The sequence below is a fragment of the Salminus brasiliensis genome, chromosome 25 (assembly GCF_030463535.1).
Source record: "Salminus brasiliensis chromosome 25, fSalBra1.hap2, whole genome shotgun sequence".
Lineage (NCBI taxonomy): Eukaryota > Metazoa > Chordata > Actinopteri > Characiformes > Bryconidae > Salminus > Salminus brasiliensis.
The window spans coordinates 18,131,759-18,156,350 of NC_132902.1; the positions used below are offsets into that span (position 1 = coordinate 18,131,759).

Consider the following 24,592-nt stretch of genomic DNA (forward strand, 5'->3'; position numbering starts at 1 on the left):
AGAGCTCTTCAAATAATTCATAAACCCAGTGTAAAAGGAAAATTAGAGTGCAGAGTAGAGACAAAATCATAGGGTTGTAAATGGTCATGTGAAGCCACATCTGGGCATCTGGGCCCCAACCAAAGTCATCAAGGATCAAGATAAAATACTGAATAACTATATTTTATGGCACCTCAAAGAAACACTAAGCTTTAAAATGTGTTAAAATGTGCAGCTTTTAATTGAAGCACTTGAGTTCAGATGAAAATGGTCCAACCCAGTTCTGAACCTCAGAAACTGTGCAAAGTAGAGTGAGTGGTAGGTTTACTTACTGTATGTAGAGAGTCAGTGCGCAGAGACCCACTAATCCTCACACTGACGTCCCTATAAGAGGTCAGGTTCACACTGCACTGCACTGGCACAGTCAGGGTATTGGTGTAATTCTGTATGCACACACAAAGAAAATTTGCTAAGTTCCTTTGTTCACAAACACTCTCACTTCAGATTAGACACAGCTTTTTGTGGTTAGCCTCTGGATCACAAAAACCCTTTTCTCTGACAATGAGAGTTTCATTGTGAACCCCCCTTTTCAGTTATATGAAGATATTGCACAGCTTAATGACTTTGGTTAATAAAGCTGGTTGAAGATAAGAACCAGCGGTACTTAGAATAAACCTTATTTACTGTTTCAAACATAGAACTCCAGTGACCACATTTTACAGGATAAGCCACTTCTGTGGAGTTTCTGCTTTGCATTATATAAAGCCAGACATTTTGCATGATAGATGACTGTAGTTAAGCAAGCCTTGTAGGAACTCTTTGCCACATATGGGGAGTAAATGGTTTTCACAAGCAGTGACTTCACAAGAGAGGCCTTTAAAGTTACGCAAAGCTTAAAATACAGCAGGGTAGCTTTATATGTACTGGTCATCTGCCTGATACAGAAATATAGCCAAAGGTGACAGTTACCAGGTGGGAGATGCGGGTCAGGTCCTCCGGTGATGCTCGACTATGCGCTATGTGTTGAGGAGGAATGCAGTGAATCCCATTTTCCTGATGGCAGAACACACTTCATTAATAATCTAGAACAGGAACCTATCTTAAAGCTGCAGTCAGCTTGAGCTGTTTAGAAGTAGGCTACACAACTGAGTAATCATCCTGGTGGAGGACTTTGAGTCTGAGAAAGTGGCCATACACCCACTGGCCACTTTATTGGAAAGCCCTAGAGTGGGGAGTAGCTTAGCGGTCTAATGCACTACCAATCTGGCCCACAGCTCCCTCCATGTGGGTAGATGGCGCTCTCTGGCACTGTTAAGCAATGTTGTGTGGCACAGGCGTCTGTTAGATAGTGTGGCGGAGCTGAGGACCTAGCACTATCCTCAGAGTGTGTTGGCAATGGCAGCAGTTTGACAGGTTTTGCATGTATCAGAGAAGAAATGTGTTAAGTCCATATCCTCCTAGTAGTGGGAGATTTGCTGAAGCTAGGGGGAACGAGTGGGTGGGTTAATTATTATCCATTAAAGAGGTTTTGAGGAACCTTAAAAAAACTTTTTTTAAGAGTGTATCTGGTAGGTCCACCTTGCTGGACTCTCTAAGCTTTTCATCGGTGGTCAGTTTCTGGCTTCAGAATGACTCTTGACTGGATATGTGTAGCTGGTGGATCACCCAAAGCAGTTACAGTTAGGTGGGCTAAGAATGGTCCACTATCTAAATAATACAATATATGGATAAAAGTATTAGAAGACCTGCTCATTCACTGTTTCCTCAGAAATCAAGAGATTTTGGAGCAACAACAGCATTATGAGATGTTGGATGATCACCACCCCACCTCATTCCCAACTCCTCAACTCCTCCTAAAAGTATTGAATAGTGCACCATCATTCCAGAGAACCCAGCTCAATGCTGGGGGGCTTTATACCCCTGTAGCCCACGCCTGGCATTAGACATTATGCCAACAGGTTCATGTTTGTCTGCTTCAGAGAGTCCTATTCTATTAGCATTTTTTCTCTACAGGGACTAGACAAGCTGTGTGTATTTGTGAATTTGCACATTGATGGCACTTAAAGTAGATGATGCATTCATTTGAAGGTGTGTCCACAAACATTTGGCATATAGTGTAGCTTGTTAAAAAAAGACCCTTCAACTTGTCATTATTTCTCACCTGTTCTGCATGGAAGTCTTGGATCTGCAGGAGCTGATTGCCATTTTTTGTCACTTCAGGGATCACAATGTTCAGCTGCAGGTTTCTCACAGGGAAGTAGCCCAGGTTCTGGATCTGAGCAGAACAAGGCAAACAGTGTAAATTCTTCTCATTTACTCTCAGCTTACTTAGTGAACAGTAAAATAAGGGAGCGGGTAAGTCAAGCTTACTTGGAACGTAAAGTTGAAAGGCGGATGGATGTTCTCAGGCTTCTCCAGAGAGAGGTCAGCTTTGAGCTCCCAGCGTGGCGGACTGGAGTCTCTGCAACAAACAGAGACATGGAAAAGAAGGCTTTTTATTTCTTGTACAGGCCAGACTGTATATTATTGAAGCATGATTCCCACACATATTCCACACACATGCTCTGTCACTGACCTTGTGAAGAGCAGGTCAGCTTCATATCTCAGAGTGTAGAAAATGTCATTAATGTTGTCGTGTAAAGCTACCTCCTCTCCGTCACTACAGAGGAACATGAAGAAAAGGCATGAGATGTGTTCTAGCTACTCTGTCCTTCTTCAAAAATATGGGTTTACTTTCACAGGAGTCTCCAAGTGCAGGAATGCTGTTCTGGGATCAGTTAGGATATTTTAGCTTACAGTAATGGCTATTAATACAGAGTCAGGGGAGGGTAACAGACCCCCAAACTAAAATAGTTTCAGAATTCCCACTCTGGGAATGGTCAAGTTACACTTAGGCACATGTGTAAATACTTTAGCTTCATTCCAGCTCTGAAGAAAGCTTCTTTCTGCCACTTTTTTATTCTCTCTGACACACACACAGCTTTAAAAGATTTGTTTGCACCAGTAATATGAGAGGAATTTGCCAATTTGCTTCAGACTGTTTATTATCTAAATGTGTCCTTTTATTTTAATTGGTAGCATTTTAGCAAATGAGTGGAAACAGTGGGCATTGCTGCAAAGCTAGATGATATCCATGCTCTTGTGATCATCATCAGCAGTGGTAAACAGGATGGGAATCCATCCACAGCAGACTGTTGGGGCCCTGCCGCCACCACAAGTATTTTACCTTGAATTCCCTCTGATTCCCCTTCTCAGTTAACTTATTTGACCTCAGTGATGGACAATCCTCATCAGTGTCATGCTTGCTATTATCAGAACCATCAGTGTATATGTGTCTAACAGTCAGAGCTGTCTATTCATTAGTGCTAGCAGTTCTCCAAAAGAACACTATACACCTTCCTTTTACTTGCTTGTACCCATTATAACCATTACAACATGGCTTTATGGTGAGGCTGCATTGACATTATAGAAAATAATCACTACAAAATCACTACAAAAGCAAAGAATAGACATTAAAATGGATGTATATTTACCAAGTAGCTTATCAACAAATATCAAATTTTGAATTTCCACGGTGCTCTTTGCTCATCTAGGTGGCCTACCTTTGCTATTGAAAAAGACTGTCCGTCATACGTTCAGTAATGATAGGTGGCTAGTCATGTCTTTATGCGAGAAATGCTCATGATTGTCATTATCAAGTTCAGCAAATCATTTTCTGTGGTGGAAGGATGGAGGATTATCAGTCAAAAGGATGTCATGAAAAGCTGTGTAAATACTCAAGGCATTAAACACTACATTTGATTGCGAAGATTTTAGCACATGTTTGGACTGTCTTGTGCTAGAAGCTATTCCCTCTGATGTCAGATTTAATGGGACTGTTTAAGTTCACTGTGTATTAAGAGAAACCTCTAAAACTGCAGTGGTTTGACTAATGCTGCTTCCATGCAGTCAAAGCATAGCTGAAACCTTATGCAAGGACCAGTGACGTGTCTCAAATCACCTATTTCCTGCAGTCAATGTGATTTGCAGAAAGGCAAGATCCAGTGTCTCTTCCAGTTTACCTTGGACAATGAGAGGACTTGGGGGGAGTTGGGGGATAATAGAAAAGGCAGTATGAATACCTAGAAAAGTGCACTTCCTGAAGGAAATGCAGAATGGCCGTGCAGCTTAAGTGGTTCCCAACTTCCAGGCAGTTGCTACGTGTTCGCTGATGTGAAACTGTTTTTGCTGTGGTTGCTATGGTTTTCCTATTGTATTGTTATGGTTTTGATACACCTATTGTATACACCTATTGGTTGACGTGGTGTTGCTAGGTGGTTGCTATGGTGTTGCTAAGTGTAAATGTTACCCTATATTGTTGCTATAGTGTGACTAGGTACACCACACCGACGGGTTGGGGCCCGGCTTTACGCACTTACCACAGGAAAGCCGACTCAGACTCCAAGCCAAAATACTACAAAAGAGTTCTCCCTTTCTTCCTTAGGGCTTGGTCCACACTAGCAAAGTGGTTAGTATGACATTTCAGGTGGTTGCTATGGTATCCCAGGTGGTTGCTATGTTGCCTCAAGTGGTTGTGTTCAAGTCGTACCACATGTGGTAAGTTGGGTGTTACTAGTGTATTTGCATGATTGTGTCATAAGAAGATTGCACAAATCTTTGCACCCCATTCATTCCTTTGGCAAAATAATCCACAAAAACACGCTGATATGCAGAAACTGTACGGCCGATCAAAAGGCTGTATACAGACCCAAACTGCACAATCAGATTGTGATTGCTTTGCAAGGCGCAACCATGATAACATCATATTTCACTAAACAGAGGTATCAATCTACTTGAATAACACTGATCAGCTGTGAATTTCACTATTCTGAGAAGTATTACCTGCTGGCCTCCATAATAACCCGAACATGGTCCAGTAGCACCGAACTGCTGAACTCAAACTCCAAACGGAAGGTGACCTGTTGCAGGTGAGAAGAAGAAAAGGTTATGATTGCTGGCTGATTTGTCTGATCTTACAACCTAGACTGTAAATGACAGTGATGATAAAATGACAGTATCATTGCTGCCGAGCAACTGTGCACACAGAATACTGAGTACTGGCAGTGTTTACATGTAAGTGCCTACTGTGTGTAACTCTCCAGGAGGGCAGAACTTTCCCTTCTGTATATAAAAGCAGCCAACAGCAACAGTGCAAGCTTTAGTGGAGGGCTTAGCTGTAAAGCCTGCAATAACCTGCTGTAAGCCTGTGGCCTCCAAGCAAAGCAGCCACAGGCACCACTGAACAGACTTCAAGCTGTCTTACTGGTGATCAACACACGTGCACACATACATAATGATGAGCTTGCTGATATGCACAACACACACAGAACTATTTTTGTTCAGACATTCCCACAAAACCTTACTGAACATGCTAAAAAAGGCCCTAAAAATAATCAAAGCACACAAATGGGCCCAAATTCCAGCTCTATCTTGGCATGGAATACCAGAGCAGAGTAACATGCTGGCCTTAACCCTGTCCTGCAGAAGAACACATGGGAAGAGGCCTGCAGTTCAACAGGCCAGTGTTTACTACCTTTTCATCTAGTCCTCATGCTGACTTATAGACACTGAAAACCACCATAATAGAGGTCTTAACCTCATCCTGTATATACATCACTCAGCACAGACAGGTCACTGTTTCAGCTGACAATGATAGCACTGCATGAAAACCCACAGACACCCTTTATCTGCCTAAGATGTATGGGTTCCTTTTTCTGTCAATTCTTTTGTTAAAATATGGGTAAAACATATTTGAGTCATTCTGTGAAATGGGTGCCATTTGCATCCACAGTTTCATGAGATGCAATAATCACAGTAATGTGCCAAAGTGTGCTTTCAAAGCTTAAAGTTTACATGATATATGGAAAATCACTATTTCTTAAAGAGTAATATGTTATTTTATTAGTCCATCACCATTTACAAGTATTGCCCAGCATGACATTTGCATCTAAAATATTGCCAAATAAATTTTTAATCAGCTGTGTCCCTGTTTTAATCAGATGTATTTATTAAAAATAAAAACCTTATTTTTAGTCAAAAAAAGGAAGTGACATCATTTAAGCCTTAGAAGCCTGGAGAAGCCAGGAACAAAAAAGGTTAACTTTGGGTGTTATTTTACATCATTTATTTGTTGCTTTGCTTTGTTGCTTTGTTGCAATATAAATGATATGGCATGGATACTAGATCAGGAACTTGTCTAACTACTGGATTCAGCTACAGTAAGAAACACCTTGCTGCCACAGGTGGCTAAACGCACAGGTAGCAGGTAGAACGCAGTAGCAGCACATGAGCCTAAATTCACCATGCCCAATGGCAGTCATCAGCTAGAAGGGTATAAAGTTCCTCAGCAGTGGACTGTGGAGTAGCTGCCTAAAAAGAAGTTGTTCAACTTACCAGCTGATTGCTTCAGGTGCTGTTATTGAATGCTGATAATTGACTCATTGGCTAGGTGGTTACTGTGCCAGTAAGTAACCCGACCACAAGGCTACACAAAAACTACCTAGAACAGTGGCAGTAGCCCACATAAAAAGGCACAATCCAGCATTCGACTGAGAAAATGACCCAGCTTTCAGAATGCATACTTCTGGACATACAGCAAAAGTCAAATGCTAGCCTGTTTTCTGTGGTCATACTCCAGGGACCTCAAATGGCTTCTGATGTTTTCCTCTACTGAGGCACAGTCATTATTTAGACTAGCATCAAGCTCTTGATCCAGTGTGTTTCACTTAAGCTTATGGAACAATAGAGAGAATGGCTGAGTGAGGGAAAAGAAAGAAAGAGAGAGAGAGAGGGAGAAAGAGTGTCCCCTGACAAACCTTCCTGGTTCTGCTGAAAGTCTGATGTGAGGTACAAAGTGAAGTGTTTGGTGATGTACTTTGATGTCATGGTGTAAAGAGAGTGTGTGCAGGCCTTTTTTATGCAGTCACTGGAATCAGAGTCGAACTCTTCAGTTTCACCTCTGTGAATCTAGCATTAGCACACATAGCAATAAAACATCTCCATTAGTGGCGTGCACACGTCGCATTTACTGCCTGCAGATTTACAGCGAAGCAGTTGCTTGCTGGCCTGAACCCTCTATGGCTTCACATAAAAGACATAAAAGAGGCCAAGATAAGATAAAGATGCACCAAGTTTCCTCACTTGGCTCTGACTTCTCACTCAGAAGAGGGATGAAGTGCTACTGCTTAAAAATATTGATTTGAATGAATGGACAAAACAGTAATCGCCTGGGACCAGACTTTACTGACACAGGGCAAAATTTTGCTGCTCTTTGTGTATCTGTTTTCTGATATTTCCATGGATTAGGAAAAAGGAGAATGGCCATATTCCTATCTGAAATATTACACTATGGAGGTCACTGTGTGCTTATTTAAGCTCATAGGAATGTTCTGATTCCTACACTGTACATCATCTTACTAATTATTAGGTTGACTCTCTTTGTTTGTTGTCTTGAGTGTTTTAGGCTCGCTTATAAACTAGCAAAGCTAATTTCATCTCTAAAAACATCTCTATTTTACAGTGGTAATCATCACAATTTACTGCTTCCAGATTTATGATAGGCCAATTATCTCCTTCCTCGCTGTTGGAGACTAACAGGACACTCCATTCACACACACAGTAAACTAAATGAACAATGGGGTTTGTCTATTCTGCTGTGTTCTTGTGAGTATAGCTTGCAAGAAAATTCTTCACTGCACTTTGGGCTTTGGGACTATGCCTCAAGCTTTTTTGTGCATTTTGGAGTCTTTATTTAGAGCAAAGTTGATGTAAGGATATATGAAGCATTAGTGGGCAACTAAATGAACCACAGAAAAGTTAGAAAAGAGTTGTGTTACCACACGGCACCCAGTTCCTCAGTTCACATATACAGCAAACCATTAAAAACCATGCAATCACGGTGGTACAGAGCTCGCAGTAGGCTGTAATTTATGAATTCTGAAAATGAAAACATGAACCACTAACTAATGTATGCCATATATCTTTCCTGATCAAATAGAGTCACATAAAATCCACAATGAATGCTGGTTTGACTCTTGTAGAGTACCACTGGATCCAATCAAACTCTGCAAACACAGCTCTGTAGAAGACAATATAACTGTATGCAGAATGAAGGGCCAACCAGAGGAGGCCAATCAGGAATATGAAAAGTAAACTGACTGGAAATAAAGAGGCAAGAACAAATATGCCTGAATGAACTACCTCAGACTTATTTCAGAGTTCAGTTTTTTTAAATAGTGCCAGGGCCTTTTAAGTAGGTATGTTTTCAGAAGTCAAAGTTGCTCAAACGCATATTGTCTTTACAGACAATTTGTCTTTACAAATCTTCACTGGAACCTTCCAACTTTTAAATGGTTTTGTATTTATTTATATTTATTTCTTTGAAAACCTGTCAGATTCACATTTTGTGAAAAAGTGAAAAACTACAAAAATGTTTTTTGCATGACCTTGACAATATGCAAATTTCTGGAGTGGGGTTGCAACGTAACGAGATTTTCATGGTATGATAACCGTCTCAGAAAATATCACACTTTTACAGTATCACAGTATACAGTACTCCACAATTCTTCCTCTTGTTGTTCTTTTTCCTCTTATTATTGTTATTATACACTGCCCCTTAAAGGGATGAAAACAGGGTATTTGGTTGAGCGAAATATTAACTATAATTAAAACAATTGAGTATATATAGTATAAAATATATTATATAATATACATTAAAGTATAAATTAAAAAACTACAACTACACATGAGGTGGATCTATTTAGTTTCCAGTTAATGATTATTTTTATTTTGAATTCATCTGCTGACTATTTTCTCCATTAAATGATTAATTTGATATTTAAGATGGTAATAAATGTGTGGAATTTGTTTGCATGTATCGGTTGCATTTCCCCCCAAAAATTTAGCAAATATACGTGGTATAATAACTATCAATTTTCATACCATGATATTCTTAAAACCGGTATACCACTGCAATCTTATTCAGGACCTAAATAAGACACTCACCTGGCTCTTGGCTCTCATAAACGGAGCACTAACATTGCAGTATTTCTCATTTCTCAGCTTGATCCCACTGCGGCAGTCGATCTGTATGTCTGAGTTGTCCTACAAAGCAAGAAGAGATGCTTCTTTATTACGACCTGTTTATTACTATGCAGTAATTACATAGAAAACAATGTGAATGAGTAATGGAAGTCTGGATCTGCAGGTGGGTGCTTGCAATTTCAGGCTTTTAGTGAAATCATAATTGCTGCATCTCTGCATCTTATATTAGGATATAACAGCTACTCACGCACTCTCTTATGCTGTACCTTTACTACAAGACTGGAGAAGCGTAGATTCCTAGAGTATGAGATGTTAAGGCGGGCGCCGTAAGCATTTTCTCCACGGTTCTCCAGACGAACGTCCACTACCATCTTCCGCCTGGACCCCTCTATCACTCTTTCAGTCGCGTCTGCTGAGGTCGGACTTCGACACAACACAGTCCCTGCACGGAATGCCTGTCCACAGAACTGCCTAACACAGAGCAGAGAAAAGGGTATAAGGGATTGTGTTTTTCTTGTTGTTGGTTTGTTTGCCTGTATATTTGTGTATGGGTGTGGTCTTACTCGCGATTGATAAGGTCAGTCTGTGCTAGTATCGCCAGGTCTGGAACACAGTGATCATCCTCATCACAGCCATTCCAGAAAGGAAGCTGGAGAAGGAAAAATGAAGTACATGGGCATGACAGGCATATGAATCTGCAGTCATATATTGCATGGAGGGTCTTTAAGTCAAAACATGTAATTCATTTTTTTTAATCACCAACAAACAATAAATACGTCTGATCATAGAGAAAGATAACAGTGACAGACCTGGGTTTTGACGGTGGTTGGCCAGCTGTCATCTAGTGTGGGACCCTGGTCTGGGTCCTGCAGACCTGTTTCCACGGTAAATATGATGGGCCTGGCATAGTCTGTAGTGTCCTAAAATAGCAGAAGGAGTAACAATCAACAAACTCACTCAAATACACTTAATACACGTTGGTTCTATAGCTGCAGAATGAAGCTAGATGCATAATTGTTTGTTTTTCTTCAGTTGTCTGACAGACCAAGACAGATTGGCTCTTGCTGTGAAAAGGGCTGCTTTGTCATTTGACTTAAAGGTAGCATTGCAGGTTTTCAGTAGTATGCACCCCTATCAACTGAGTTTTCTTGAGTTTTCAAAACAGTCCTGAAGTACTGAGACAGATGGACACCAGACCAGGTTCTTGCCTGCTTCATAATGGCTATGGCATGTCCGAGCAGAGTTTTGTATGGTGGAATTTAAAATTACAGTGATTTGGCTGAGCAGCCAGGGTGGAGGTGGGATAAAACCTTGTACATGTTGTGGATGTTTGTGTAAACATGGCCAGGCTAGCTGAACAGCCACATCTGTAATGTTGGAACTGTCATGTGTTCATAAAGAGAAAAAGGCGACAGTCCCTGAGTTTAATTACTGTGGTTAGAAAATAAAATATCTAACAGAAGAAAAACATTGATAGCTTCATAGCTAGCTTAGTTACACTCTCTGTAGTATTTCTCCACTTGCTCAACATATTCAAATTTGAGAATAATGGAGGGCCGGTGACAACTGAAGTTACTAATAGTGAAGCAGCTCATCCTACATTTAGTTGGAACCCAATGACATCATGACTGAACTGACTGGAGGTGTGAGCTCACCATAACATGGAAGTAAATATGTTCGCAGGTTTCCTCCCCTGGGAGCAAGGTGAGGTTCCGAGGCTGCTGTCGCTCTGGATCATCCATCACAGCACGAGGGTTAAAACGCTTCTCCTCAATTAAGGCACTGTACCAAAAACCTGGAGAAAGGAAACAGAGAAAAACCAAGATTGACCTTGTCTTTGTGCACGTATGCAGTCAGGTCAGTGAACACATTGATTGTCAATAAAATGCTTTGTAAGTTTTACTGGTTTTAACCACTTGAAAACTCCCTGTCCATTGTGTGAACATTTCATGATTAATGGACCACTGCATCAAGACGTGAGAAGGTTTTGCACCACAGATACTATCTTTCATATAGTTTTTACCCCTGTTCTGTTTTTCATGATGAGTTTCTTTTCACCACCACCTTTCCATACTATCTTTATTCTCTACCCCATCTCAGTAGTGTGAATCAGAACTGCCAGGAACTCCAAGGCATATTTTCAGAAAGGACCACAGTTGCAAACCAAAAAAGGCAAACTTTTAACACCTGCGCCATAATATTAAAAAGCAGTCACTCATTTTTTTACATAAGCTGAAGCAATATGGTATACACCCACAGCTTTCCAATGAACCCCGCACAACTAAGTGACAAACTGGCAAATACCATCAGCATGATTTATGGCTGTAATAAACTGTGGGTTCTGATTTAAAGGCCACTAGAGATAGAGTCAGTATGGCTCTGGGGATCTGAAATCTGGAGGGCTTAAGACTTAAATGCAAATCTTATCTCAGGAAAAAAATATTTTGCTCACACATGACCTAAACAGAGTGAAGAGATTGTTGTGGACTGGCAATAGGACTTTCTGGAGCAGATAAACATGAACCTATTGATACCTCACTAATACTACTGGTGCTAAATGCAATTATATCCTCTCAGGAATGCTCCAAAATTTACCAGAAAGCCCTCCCTGGGCTCCAACAATAGCAGGATAAACTCTTTTTAAAATACCCTTAAGTTTGTAAGAAGCAGAGAATGAGCAGGTGTCCCAATACTTTTGGCAATATAATAATTTTTCATAATCTCATGCTTATGAAGGTCATATACAAGTTACAATTAAGATGAAGTTTACAAGAAACTCCACTCTGACTGAAATCTGACCTTCATCCTGAGTAGATCATCATTATTACCAGACATCCTGCTCTATCTGGTGTCTAGCTTGTAGAGAGATAACATGTAAAACTCTGTAGAATGGGCCAATGACAAAGAACGCTCCAACAACACAAGGTCACAAAGATAAGAATCCAGTTTTTGAAACAGAGGAAAGATTCACCACGAGATAAAACACTAAATCCACTGTGACCTAAGTGATAAACCTTGAAGATTTATTCCAACAGCGAACTACAAAAACTTCCCTACAGCTTAAGTCTTGGCATTTTTGAGGAGAGATTTTCATACTTAGATGACAGATCACCGCAAAGTCCCCCGAAAGCCCCCCTACACATCTGAACAGAATTAGAAGCGGGCATGACAGTGGCAGGAAAACACGAAAAGATGGGCTTCCATATTTTCTTCCTCAACAAGTCTGTTCCCTCCGTCTCCCCGGCTGACCATTCCAAGGCAAAAGTGTCAGCTCTCTGTGATTATTTATTTATTTATTGTCTCACACCTATGACATGTATGATGGAGATGCTCCAGGGTCATAGCAGTTAACCCGAAACACATGTGGCTCCAAACGCTATGGTGGAAACCCAATCTGTGCTGAATGTCTCTTACAACAAATTTGTGATCAGTGGCCTTGTGTCTAACTGCGGGTGGGCTGGACAGGCCATAACAGTCTCTGCGCCACGGTAACCAGACGTATCCTGAGGGAATAAGATGTGAATAAGCAGCAGTGTGTTTGCTCCTTGTCGGACTGCATTTCTCACACTTAGCAACAGACAGCTTTTGAACAGGGCAACGACTTCCTGGCTTTTTGGATGCTGTGATCTGGATTCAACTCATTAGAAAAAGGAATTCTAATAGAATATGTTGTGATACAGTCATCTAAAATGAGAAATTAGAGTCTGGCATGGCAATCTTGTAGATACATATTTTTTACTTTTACTGAATTTAATGAAAAAATAAAATTGCCAGAGTAACGGCACCAGCTCATATCCCTGCGAGATATTTCATGTGCATGAAAGTGCTTTGCCCAGTGAGCTATCAATGTGTGGAAGACTGAAAAAGCACTTATTAAAATAGTGTGTTATTTTAGACTTTAATTCGGTGCTATTTCAAAAACAAACCCCTTTCATTATCTATGATCAAGTATTCCTACTTCCCTCTTGGTCTAGCAGGCCTGCGCTCCAGTTGGAGATTTTCCCTTCCAAGGCAGAGCTTGAGTCAACAAAGTCATTAAACGATGATCAAAAGCCTACTTTGTGTTGAATCGTTCATCTTGCATGTTATTCTTTAAACCATAAAACGTGAAGAGAGCTTCCTAATAACCTTAGATGAACTGCATAGTGAAGATGGCACTGTGAGGATGCCAAAAACGATATATTTGAATAGAAAGAAAGGGCTATCTAAACAGTTCCAGATTCTCCTCACAAATCTATAGTATGACAAAAGGCACATTCACCTTTACAGTCAGATACACTATATGTCCAAATGTTTGTGGACACCCCTCATAATGAATGCATTCAGCTGCTTTAAGTTGCTGACACAGGTGTGCATTGAGCTGTGAAGCAAAGGAGCAGTGTTCTCTGGAATGATGATGATGGTCCATACAATGCTTTTGGGATGAGTTGGGGTGGTGGACCACACTAACACTCTAGTCGCTGAATGCAATCAAATCCTCACAGCGTCTCTCTAACAGCTAGTAAAAGCCTTTTCTGGACAGTAGAGACCCTGACTCCAACAAAAGCAGGATAAACTCTTTTTTAAAATAGCCTTGATTTTGGAAGAAACAGTAATTGCAAAGTGTCCCAATACTTGTGTCCATATATTTCCACTGATGTAGGAGGTTGTAGCTACGGGAGAAAGAAACAACTCTGAGGACTGACCTACTTCCTGTGAGGCTTTATTGGTAGTCCTGGCAGTGACGTTGAGACACACTATAGCCGACATACATGTCACATCCTTCCCTCCCCGACGGCAGTCCTTGTTGAAGATGTTGATCTTGCTGGGCTCAAATCGAACGTTGGCATGGATGCGGACCACGCTACGAGACCTGACATACAAGGCGAAACAGAAAACAGCACCATCATATACACACAGTCTAGGTTCCTGTACATTTTAAGAAATCATTTTCTTAGTCTATCCACTCAGGCTGGATTAAGATTTCCGATCCACCCACCAGAGGAGCACTGCTGCACCAAGGGAACCCACAGCTAGATCCACCAGGCCATCACCATTCATGTCCATTTTTCCATGGATGCTCCTACCAAAGTACTGCAAACCAGGGGCTAACTGCATTGCACCAATCCTCTGACAGGGAGAAAAAGAAGGACAGACATACAGCTTAGAAATGTCGCATCTTGCCATACTCTCAAATAATGACGAGGCTGTTGACTAAGTCTATACATTAACTCTATTTAGTTGGTTGAATGAAAATGTGTGTCAAACTCCAAACCAAACACACATGTGTCACACTGTCAAGAAAATCTGTACTGGATGTATTTAAGGTTGGTTAGAGTGGAAAGCAATTGTAAAATTTGTAACAGAAGATAGTTAACAGTGGTTAGCTGGCATCAGGTCTTAAAATGTCTGATAGGAGTGTAGTATTTAAAGTTCTTTGAATTATACCAGATTCCTTTTCCTATATCCTTATTTTTAGAAATCAAGGAATCATGTGGAATAGAAATCTCTGGAATGATACAGCCCTGCTAGTGGCTAATGGTACAGGCATGGTAATGGAGTTCATATAGCAGTCAGCTGATGTTCTTTGGATTTTATTTGAATCATTTTGCTGAACTTTGCACTAAAACAGGAATATTATCTGAAGATGACTTTTCCTAGACTCAGCCTTTACAAAAACGAAACTGTAGCAAACAATAGAAAACTGTAAGATTCCTCTATAATTCGCCTCTACATGCATTCCTCCACTTTAAGCTGTACTCATTGTTTACACAATTACACAGCTTGTCTAGTCCCTGTAGAAATGTACTGTTAATAGAATAGGATTCTCTAGGGCAGATAAACATGAACCTATTGGCAAAGTGCTGAGACGTGAGCTAGAGAGGTATGAAGCCCCCCAGCATTGAGTTGTGAAGCAAAGGAATTGTGTTCTCTTGTATGATAGATGGTGCTCCATCCAATACTTTTGGGATGAGTTGGGGAGCTGGGGATGAGATGGGTGCTGATCATCCAACATCCTGACCTCACTAACACTCTTGTCGCTAAGAAAGCCTTAAATACCCTTGATTTGGGAGGAAACAAGGGTATGAATGAGCAGGTGTCCCAATACTTTAGTCAATATTGTGTATGTATGGGCAATGTGATGTACCTTAATTGTCATAGTAATAATGTTGTAATGTGTTTGTGATATTGTCAGATATGAAAAAGAAAGGAGAGGAGAAGTACATGACGCAGTAAGACCCCGGTTTTACCAGGACAGGACCAGGACACATGAGGACAGAGAGGAAACAGAAGATAAGAGTGACAGACATGTTACAGAAGTGGAAGACACTAATGCTAGGGAGGTTGCTTCCTTCAGGTGTGAAATATCCCTGCTGTGAAAAAACTGCAAGATGGGCCTCTCCAAAATCCTGATCCTGGTTGTGGCCCTTAGTCAGAGCTATTGCTCCCCACTCATTAAAGACTCCTTGTCTTACCTGCTTATACTTCCTCAGTATTCTGTTGCGCTGGCTGTGATAGATGTAAATGGCTCCCTTGTGATCGTCCTCCAGCGGAGCTCCCACCACCAAATCATTAAAGGAGTCTCCATTCAGGTCAGGCACTGGGGCCAGGGCGGAGCCGAACCTGGCATTCTGCCCCAGCTCAGTGAGCTCCAGCGCCCCCTCCAGGATGAAACGAGGCTGTGAATGTATATAGGCCAAAGAACAGAATTACTGTAGACTCATAAATTCAAAATCTGAGAGCCCTCACATCCTTCAGAGAGTGTCACACGATCCAGAAAATGCTTAAGGAATAACTGTTTCATTGATATTTCTTTTATTAAAAAATGCATCCAAGAACTCAAATTACAGACCATAATTTTTCTGTAGCTTGTAAAAAATAGCCTGAAAGCTTATGCCATTCTTCAAAATTGCTTAGTATTGTGTGCACACTTCTCCCAGAGGATATCTAAGTACAGAAAATAATCTGTTAACATACCCAGACTGACAAGGTCAAATGCATAAAACGCGTCTGCATTACCACTTAAGCATCTTTGGCCAGAGTGAGCGTCTACAGTAAAGGTGAAGTCAGTACAGAGACATTCGCCATGCCTTTGAAAACAATTAGTCTCATAAGGACGGAAAGTTTGAGGGAAAGGTGCAATTCCTCAGAGCAAAGACTCTACATGTCAGCCAAGTATTTGGGAGTGCAATTAGCCACACACACACACACACACACACACCCTCCTCAGGAATACCATCCTTCTCTCCTTAATATACTGCTCTGAGACTGCAGGCACATGAGATCACTTGTTTTTTTTAAGTGTTTCTACAGAGGAGAGGAGAGCAGAGAAGAGGAAAAGATGGGGGAGAGAAGGAGGAAGAGGGAGTATGCAGCGAGAGAGAGGGAAACGGGAGATGATGAGAGAAAAACAGCCCCTGGGTTTTAAAAGAAGGCCATGGTGTACGGACATACCAGCCTTTTTTTTCTTTCTATTTTCCCTCCCTCTATCCCTCCACATGCACTACTGAGCTAGTACTACACTAATACATTAGGATGTCCCCAAAGGTCAATCGTCTGTCCACTGAGCTTGTGACCAAAAGATCTACTAAAGCACTAATTTCATTACTTAAACTCTTTACTTCAGCTACTTTAAAGGGGCCATAACATCCAAATTCATACAGTCCATATATGGAAAGTAAACTAGTAGTTGTGATGTCACAACCATAAACACACTGACATATGCCTGCATACTACAGTTTAGCCCACTTATTCAAGTTGAAGTGAAAAGGAGTGCTGTTACTGCAGACGGGACATAGCAAGCTGTAGAGCTGTCAGTACAGAGGATGTGAGGGAAAGTAACCTACAATTAAACTATACTATGTCCAAATGTTTGTGGACACCCCTGCTAATGAACACATTCAGCTACTTTAAGCTGCAGCCACTGCTAAAACAGATATGCACTGGCACACACACAGCTCGTATAGTCTCTATAGAGAAGAACTGGCATTAGAATAGGACTCCCTGGAGCATAAATACATGAACCTATTGGCACCATGCCTAATGCCAGGTGTGAGTAAGAGGGGCATAAAAAGGCCTCCGGCATTTTTGCATAATGCTGCTTTGACCTTTTTAATCAGGATATCTTGCTAGTAGTCTGCTCAGAGTTTAGGTAGTGACCCCTAGTTTAGGTGGTGACCCCTTTTACTGACCACAGACACAGTCAATCAGCCAAAATGTGCTTTTTAAATTCAAAACAGGAGATGCTAGGCTAACACTGCTAACAAACACTGTATGTGGTTCAGAATATAGTAAGACATACTTAATAAAATAAACAAAAATATAGCTGAATAGTGGGGAAGAGATTTAAAATACCAGACCCACCTTTACCTCAGCACAATGACGTTACCATTCTGCACGTTGCACTCCAGTTTGAATGCGGAATTCAAAGCAGAATATTGTGTGGAGAATATTCAATTAAATAACCTCCACCTTTAGCCAGTTTACCAAATCATTTTTGATCAATTTAATATGCATTTATCCAGAATTGGATTGCTAACAGTTAAAGCCCAGAATTTGTCGGCAATGTCGACCTAGCATCTCCTGCTGTACACAAGAGAAGCATGTCAGACATTAGGCAGCTGTTTTTAGTACACATAAATGTCATAATTTTTTTATCTCTCTCTTGGCGCGACAACATTTTTGAGATTTCTGAAACTTTGAAACATGTTCTTCTGACAAAGACACTAAATACAGGCTATCTCTGCTTCACATCTTCACTTGCTTCCTGCTGACTTTTTCTCCCTCTCTGTCAATTTGGTCTGAACGACTGGTGGGAAATGTCATAAAAAATAAACCATAGACGGATGAAAGAAGCAGGCCGGCCTGTGGTTGCTTTCATATCCACCACTGTTCTCACAGTTACTGTCCAGCCGTTTCCAGCTATTAGCACAGCTCTGTGTCTGTGCAAGCTGCAGGTAATTATCCGTGAATGCCTTAATGTTTTCCCACTGAGTTCAATGCACACTTGCCGTCTAATGAAGACATGGAATGGCTCTGGCATGAGCCATAGGATAGCAGGTGTCAAGCATCTGCCTGCGTTCTATCAGTGAGAGGATTTAAAAAAGGATCTAGTGGAGAACCATTTTAAGACTATTATGCACCAGTTTTAGTGCTAACTCAGGTGTTTATGTAGCTAGAATTTCATTTTACTGGACTTTGTTAATAGCCTGGGGGGTGGATGTGACACCTAGGAGCCATTAGGTACCTGATACAGTACTTTAGTGAACTTGACAACTACCAACTAGCTAACTGGCCTACTGTAGAACCCTACCCTTTTGTAGCACTTGGTGTTAAAGTCCAAGGAGAAGAGTTGAAGACTGTTATTTTGTCATCCATCTGTGTTTTCTTTGCCACCCTCAGCTTTATTTAGAAGCTTTATTTAGAAGCTTTATTTAGAAGCTCTTTTGCTAAGTAAGTGTTGGCCTATGGTAGGAATTAAAGCAACTTTGCTAAGTTCTCACAGTCTGCAGGAACAGTGGAGCAGGGTGATGCTGTGATGCTGTGTTTACATGTTCCATTCCTCATTGCAAACTTGGTCTAAAAAGTGATGGTACGTGACCGATGATGACTTGCAGCTGTGTAAATGCTGCCATAGGAATAAAGGCTACATAAAACTGATGATTAAAGGGTAAATCTGGTCAATATTTAAGGGGGGGGGGGTATGAAGATGGCAGACCTCTATGCTTTTGGGTTTATCCTGTATTAAAAGAGAACAAAAAAAAGTAATATTTTGTTTGCTCATTGGGTGGTTTTTGGAGCATTCATATTCTTCCAGCCGAGAGGGTCTAGCCCCAGCCCCACGGACTCCCATAGCTTAATATACAACAGCCCTCTGGATACAACAGGCCTTCATTTGTGTTGTTTTAACAGTGAGGTTTGTTATAGACTATTAGACTAGTATAACTACACTTTCTACAGTAGTCACAACTGTTTCTTCAATATACAGAAACATTGTAATATAAGCTTTACATTCTTACAGTAATGGTCCTCATTCTCACATCTTCTGGTCAAACATGGAAGTAGTTTAAGTTTAAAAGGGTTAATCTATAATTGGGGGATTTGTGCATTCGTCCATGGTTTTGTGTGAAACTGACCAATGGACACTCAGAAACCTGTCTCTGCCCCTCCACGTTTACACACTATTTTAATCATATATTCCACTGTTTTAGTGAACCTAAGACTTGAAAACCTATTTCAAGCACCAAAACAAATTGTCCACATGAGTAACAACAAATATGAAGAATTTCTCAAATTTGACTTTGACTAGTTTAGGGTCAGAATATCTTTTCCTGTTGTGCTCTAGGTCACATGGGGTCTCATTATAGAGAGAGCCAAGATTGTTTTGAACATTCTTATATAAAACATGTGGGTTTTATCTTATATGCAAGTGCCTTTAAATGCAAATTTGAATAGATAGAAAATGCCCTTATATTCTAGAGGGTTATTATAGGGTTATATCAGCTGTCATCACTATTCTACGTCATATTGACGTATTGGTTGCAACTGCATATAGTAGATATAGTAGATTCTTCTTGTTTTCGAGAACCTTTTGTCCATTTGTGTGATGAATATGATGTAGTTTTTACTAAATATTGCTGTGTGTTTACCTGCTCAGTAACTCTGTAGATATAGACTTTTCCCTTCTCCCAGCCTCCGCTGAAGAACATTGGGGCAGCAACCAGCAGATTATCTGTGACTCCATCTCCATCAATGTCTACTGGAGCAATCTCGCTGCCATAGTAAGAGCCAATCTATACAGAATCAGAAGGGCCGATATTAAAATGAGGCAATCCACAGGAATGGACCTTAAACAAACGACAAACCTTATATTCATACAAACACATTCATGTGGACATGGACAGGCATTACTGTACAATTGCAAATGACTTGGTCATGTACACATAGCATATACATAAGAAACACTTGGCAAGCAGGGGTAACATACAATCACATGGCAAAAAAACTACACTCATATGTGATTCTAGTATGTGTGTATGCATGTATACACAGTATCTGAGTGTGTATCTGACAGTCTGTGTTTTGAATTACTGTATGATTGGAAGCACATGTACTCTGTGTGTGTGTGTGGAGTCTAGACTGCTACGCATTGAGTCCCTAAATCGAAAAATGGACAAGGATAAGAGAACATGCTGCTGCTCTGAGTGGTCTGACATAGCCTAAGTTTCACCAGAGTGTTTGAAAAACTGTAAACACTGTTCATAGTTAAAAAGCATTTCCTCTCATTCAGGCGTTCAGCGGTCCGGCAGACTGGCAAACCCATGGGGAAACCATAAGCTCTGAAACTGCTTTGGGGAATTCAACATTGTTCAACATTCTAGTGTAAAGTTACAGTAATTTACTGTCAGTAATTTCCCCACTGTATTTCTAACTGCTGTTTTTACCCCAGAACCCTTGCATTTTTGATGCATGGATCATATACTGCACATATGGCTACCCCCAGCTGTACCCCCAGCTGAGAGCTGAGAGCCCTTGGTTTTGCTACAATATGTACTGCAATATTTAGAACAACACTATGTAGCAGTTTTACCTTAGAAGTTCACAGACTTGTAATAATAAACAAGTATGGTATAGAGTATATATAGAGTGTATATATAATTATATATATGTATACACACACACACATATGTATGTCCAAATATTTGTGGACACCCCTTCTAATGAATGCTTTGAACTATTTTAAGCTGCACCCACTGCTGACACAGATGTGCAAATTCACACACACAGCTTGTCTAGTCCCTGTAAAGAAGTACTGCCAACAGAATAGGACTCTCTGGGGCAGATAGACATGAATCTATTGGCACTCTGTCTAATGTCAGGTGTGGGCAAGAGGGGTATAAAGCTCCCAGCACTGAGCTGTGGAGCAGTGGAACTGTTTTTGCTGGATGAGATGGAAAAATAGAATTCTTCACCAGTTTAAAGTTTCTTCTCCATAACAGTCCCTTTAAAAATAGTTATTTATATAGATGGAACCAAAAATGGTACTTCTACGGCAGTTACGAGATCGCCATTTTTCAACTGGACATCACATTACAGCATTTACATGCACTTATGCCAGTCAGCAAGCAACTACATGCCAGTCAGCAAGCCAACATCTCTCAATTACAACACTAAACAGAATCATGGGTAGAATACCAAAGCATGTAAGGCTGCAATTAAATCTTTGAGGTAGGAATAACATATCACTAAACCTGTGAACTATGAAAAAAACTGGATATTAAAAGGACCAACAAGCTCTCCAAATAACAGTTAGCTACTGTGAAATCCAAGAGAAGAAGCTTCAATTGCTTTTCCTAGAATGCATGTTTTGGCAGTCTTCTATTTCTAAAGAAGGAGTGAAGTTTCAAGGAAACCTGAGAGGAACTGGGAAAGCCATGTAAACATTTCAGACAGCAAATGCCTGTGATAATGCATGTGTGAAAGTGTACTCCATAAGTATATGTATAGTATATGCAGGCCCTTTATGAAAAGCCCTTTAGGTCAATTCTCAAACTTGACATGTCTCATACATTATGATCAAATCAAATGTCATACTCTCTCACTCACACTATGTGTGTGTGGGGGTGTATGTTTGCAGCACTATCTGCACACTGCAATATATGCTAGGGGTATGATGCTGAGGTACCTGTTGTCCCTTCAGTGAGTGCAGAATGGTGAGCTCTCCTGTGTTCTGCAGGGTGAAGATGATGACTTTGCCTGTGTGGTTAAACCGAGGAGCTCCAGCTACATACAGTTGACCGCTTCGTGCTGATACCACAGACGTCACTGTGTAACCTAAAGCCAACATTAATGATTAATCTTTTGAACCAAAGGCTTATTATTGATATTATATTAAACCTAATACAAAAACATATTATTTGGTTTGGTGAATTATTTGGTAACTGTTTGGTTTTGCATATCTTATGGAGTCCCAGAGGGCTCTATTTTAAGGCCTATGAAACTAATGTAATATATGACAGCAGTGTATTTATAAGCGTGAGCAAACTAGTGTGGGCTTACATACAGAGTCTAAGAGGTTAATATAAGCCAATAAGCAATAATTTCTAATAAAATTCCCATAGCTTGGCAGCAACTCTGAGCCTACATATAATAACGTAGTTCATATTAAAGTATAAATCAATATGCAATTATTCCAAATAAACCTCTTTCCTCTTGGAAGCTACACTCTGAGTTTATAATGTAATCATTATCAAGGTTCAGAGTCATGTTTGAAGCTGGAATAGATGCATGAATCAAATGAACGAAATCAAATGGCGTATTTATGGCTTGTTGTTACTTTAAAAGCAATGCTAACAGCTGAGCCTGAAGCCACAATGCCTGTGTAAAGCAGCCTAAAGTCCCTGTAGAACTCAGTGCTAATGTGGCTGAGATAGAGCTCCAATTAGAGCTCTGTAATCATTTGCTCATAAGCCTGAACCTGGCAGTGGGATCTAGCTATAAAGGAATAAGGGAACGATGAGGTCTTTACACTACAGCTAATGAGTGGGTATGCTAGCCTCGAGTGCCAAATGGAGAGGGTGAGCAAGGGAGAGAAAAAGAGAGTGGGTGAAAAGGAGAGAGGTACAAGTATGAATTTAGAAGCAGACACTGAGCGAGTTTATAGAGAGAGCTACAGAAGTGGTGGCCACTAAACTACTGAGCCTCTACATACCCACCACATGGCCTTTTAAACAGAGAGACAGAGACACATGAAGAGCAAGAGAGTGTCAGAAGAGGGACTTGAGAAAGGGCAATGGCTGATTAGAAAAATATATTTTTCAGTAACTGCTAAGAAAATAATGTACTATATTGTTTGATGTTGTATAAGACTGTATCACTGTATCACAGCTTAAGGCTGGATAAAGCACAGGTATGGTTACTGCTAAGAAATCAGTCTGAATGGATCAGACAGTACTTCACACTGTATTTCTACCATATCATACGCTCAAATATATTTGAACAGTAACATATAGCTGTATTTTGTGAATTGTTACACCCTTAGTAAGAGTCCAAAACAGGTGGAAATTGTATTTTATAGAAACAGTCCATAAAAATGAAAGGGGGTAACTGAAGTACTTGGTCTGTTTCTTATTTATACTGTCAAATTATTTTTTAAACAACTTCTACTGAGTCTGTACAAGCTGGAGGAGAAAATAGCACTCACCCAAGTAAGCTCCATGGTTTTTCAGCTCTTCTGGGAACTCGTGAGCATAGGAGGACTTGGGGGGAACCACCTTACCATGCCGGGTCTCCTTCAGCACAGCTCCATTCCAATCATATGCCCCCACCGCTCCCACCAGAATTCCATCCTGCACAGAAGGTCGGCAAACATGCAAACCATGACATCAACGTTTCAAAGCACCGATCTTGCACTGGATGTTAGTTACGGTCTCATTAAACTAATTTTAATGAGTTATGAGATCATCTGACTCATACTAATTACAGTGATTAATGTCTATTAAGAAAAATTGTTGATGAGGCCTAAATTATAGAAATGAATCATTCATTAGTGACTGACTGAGCTGAAATGCTGGTTTCCCAATAGCACATTTACATAACCACTCTATGAAACAACTCCTAAACACAACTGCATGAATCACTGTGCTAAACTTTAAACCAACGGATCCAAAACCATGCTTGCCATGCGAAACCCTTAGAAAGAGTGGAAAATCATTCTTGCTTGACATTCCCAAACATATTTCACTGTTTTTTTTTGTTCTGCTCTGCAGCACGATCAGGTTTATGTGAAATAGCAAATCTGAAATAGCTAAACGGTCACTGCACTTTTTCCAGTGGTTTGCGGATAACAAAACACCACAAATGCCCTGTAACCCATTGGAGCTGCTTCTAAATCAATATTACAGTGATTCACTGAGTGTACTACTTCATGCAGTACATATTTCCTGGTACGACAGTGGGTATGTGTTGAGGACTATTGCTATGGAAACGGTGCAAACTCAAAACAACACAGATTTTTAATTTTCTTTCATTTCGTGGAGGAGAAAAACTCTGTATAATGACTGGGCCCAGAGAAGTCACCACATCCTGAATGAACTGTGCCGCTCATACTGGTCTATTTTAACACCACTGACTGCTTTCATGGACACATATAGGCCATTGACTCTCCCAGTTCAGACTGAGACATGGTCACTGACCAGTGATCTTAGCCTCATCACACTGTTTTGAATATAGAGTTTAAATCAGACTACAGAGTGCTTACACTGATCAACTATAACAATAATAACACCTGAATAATATTGGAACTGACTGTTCACTTGCTGCCTAATATCCACTCCACTAACACTCCACCTCTTGACAGATACCACTGCAGATGAAGATAATCCATGGTTTAGTCAGTGGTGCTAATGTTATGGCTGATTGGTGTAGATCAACAGAGTAAGTACTGGATTGGGGAATATTTCACATATTCCTGTATAAGTCAAATGTAAAAGCAACTGAACCTTGTATCAGATTTTCTAATAAACTTAGTTTTGTGAATCCTGATCCTACAGTA

General features: G+C 40.5%; 1 protein-coding gene across 1 annotated transcript in view; it reads right to left on the minus strand.

Moving 5' to 3' along the window:
* The window catches only part of itga11a (integrin, alpha 11a), a 61,895-nt gene that overhangs the window by 5,718 nt on the left and 31,585 nt on the right, over nucleotides 1-24,592 (minus strand). The window contains exons 11-27 of the mRNA XM_072671154.1: nucleotides 23,243-23,387; nucleotides 21,725-21,873; nucleotides 19,689-19,832; nucleotides 15,516-15,719; nucleotides 14,039-14,169; nucleotides 13,746-13,912; nucleotides 10,716-10,855; nucleotides 9,870-9,980; nucleotides 9,624-9,709; nucleotides 9,327-9,531; nucleotides 9,022-9,120; nucleotides 4,861-4,937; nucleotides 2,555-2,638; nucleotides 2,350-2,440; nucleotides 2,141-2,254; nucleotides 949-1,032; nucleotides 312-422 (exon numbers count right to left, since the gene is read on the minus strand). Coding sequence (XP_072527255.1) covers nucleotides 312-422; nucleotides 949-1,032; nucleotides 2,141-2,254; nucleotides 2,350-2,440; nucleotides 2,555-2,638; nucleotides 4,861-4,937; nucleotides 9,022-9,120; nucleotides 9,327-9,531; nucleotides 9,624-9,709; nucleotides 9,870-9,980; nucleotides 10,716-10,855; nucleotides 13,746-13,912; nucleotides 14,039-14,169; nucleotides 15,516-15,719; nucleotides 19,689-19,832; nucleotides 21,725-21,873; nucleotides 23,243-23,387 — 2,142 coding nt within the window. The remainder of the gene's footprint in view (nucleotides 1-311; nucleotides 423-948; nucleotides 1,033-2,140; nucleotides 2,255-2,349; nucleotides 2,441-2,554; nucleotides 2,639-4,860; nucleotides 4,938-9,021; nucleotides 9,121-9,326; nucleotides 9,532-9,623; nucleotides 9,710-9,869; nucleotides 9,981-10,715; nucleotides 10,856-13,745; nucleotides 13,913-14,038; nucleotides 14,170-15,515; nucleotides 15,720-19,688; nucleotides 19,833-21,724; nucleotides 21,874-23,242; nucleotides 23,388-24,592) is intronic.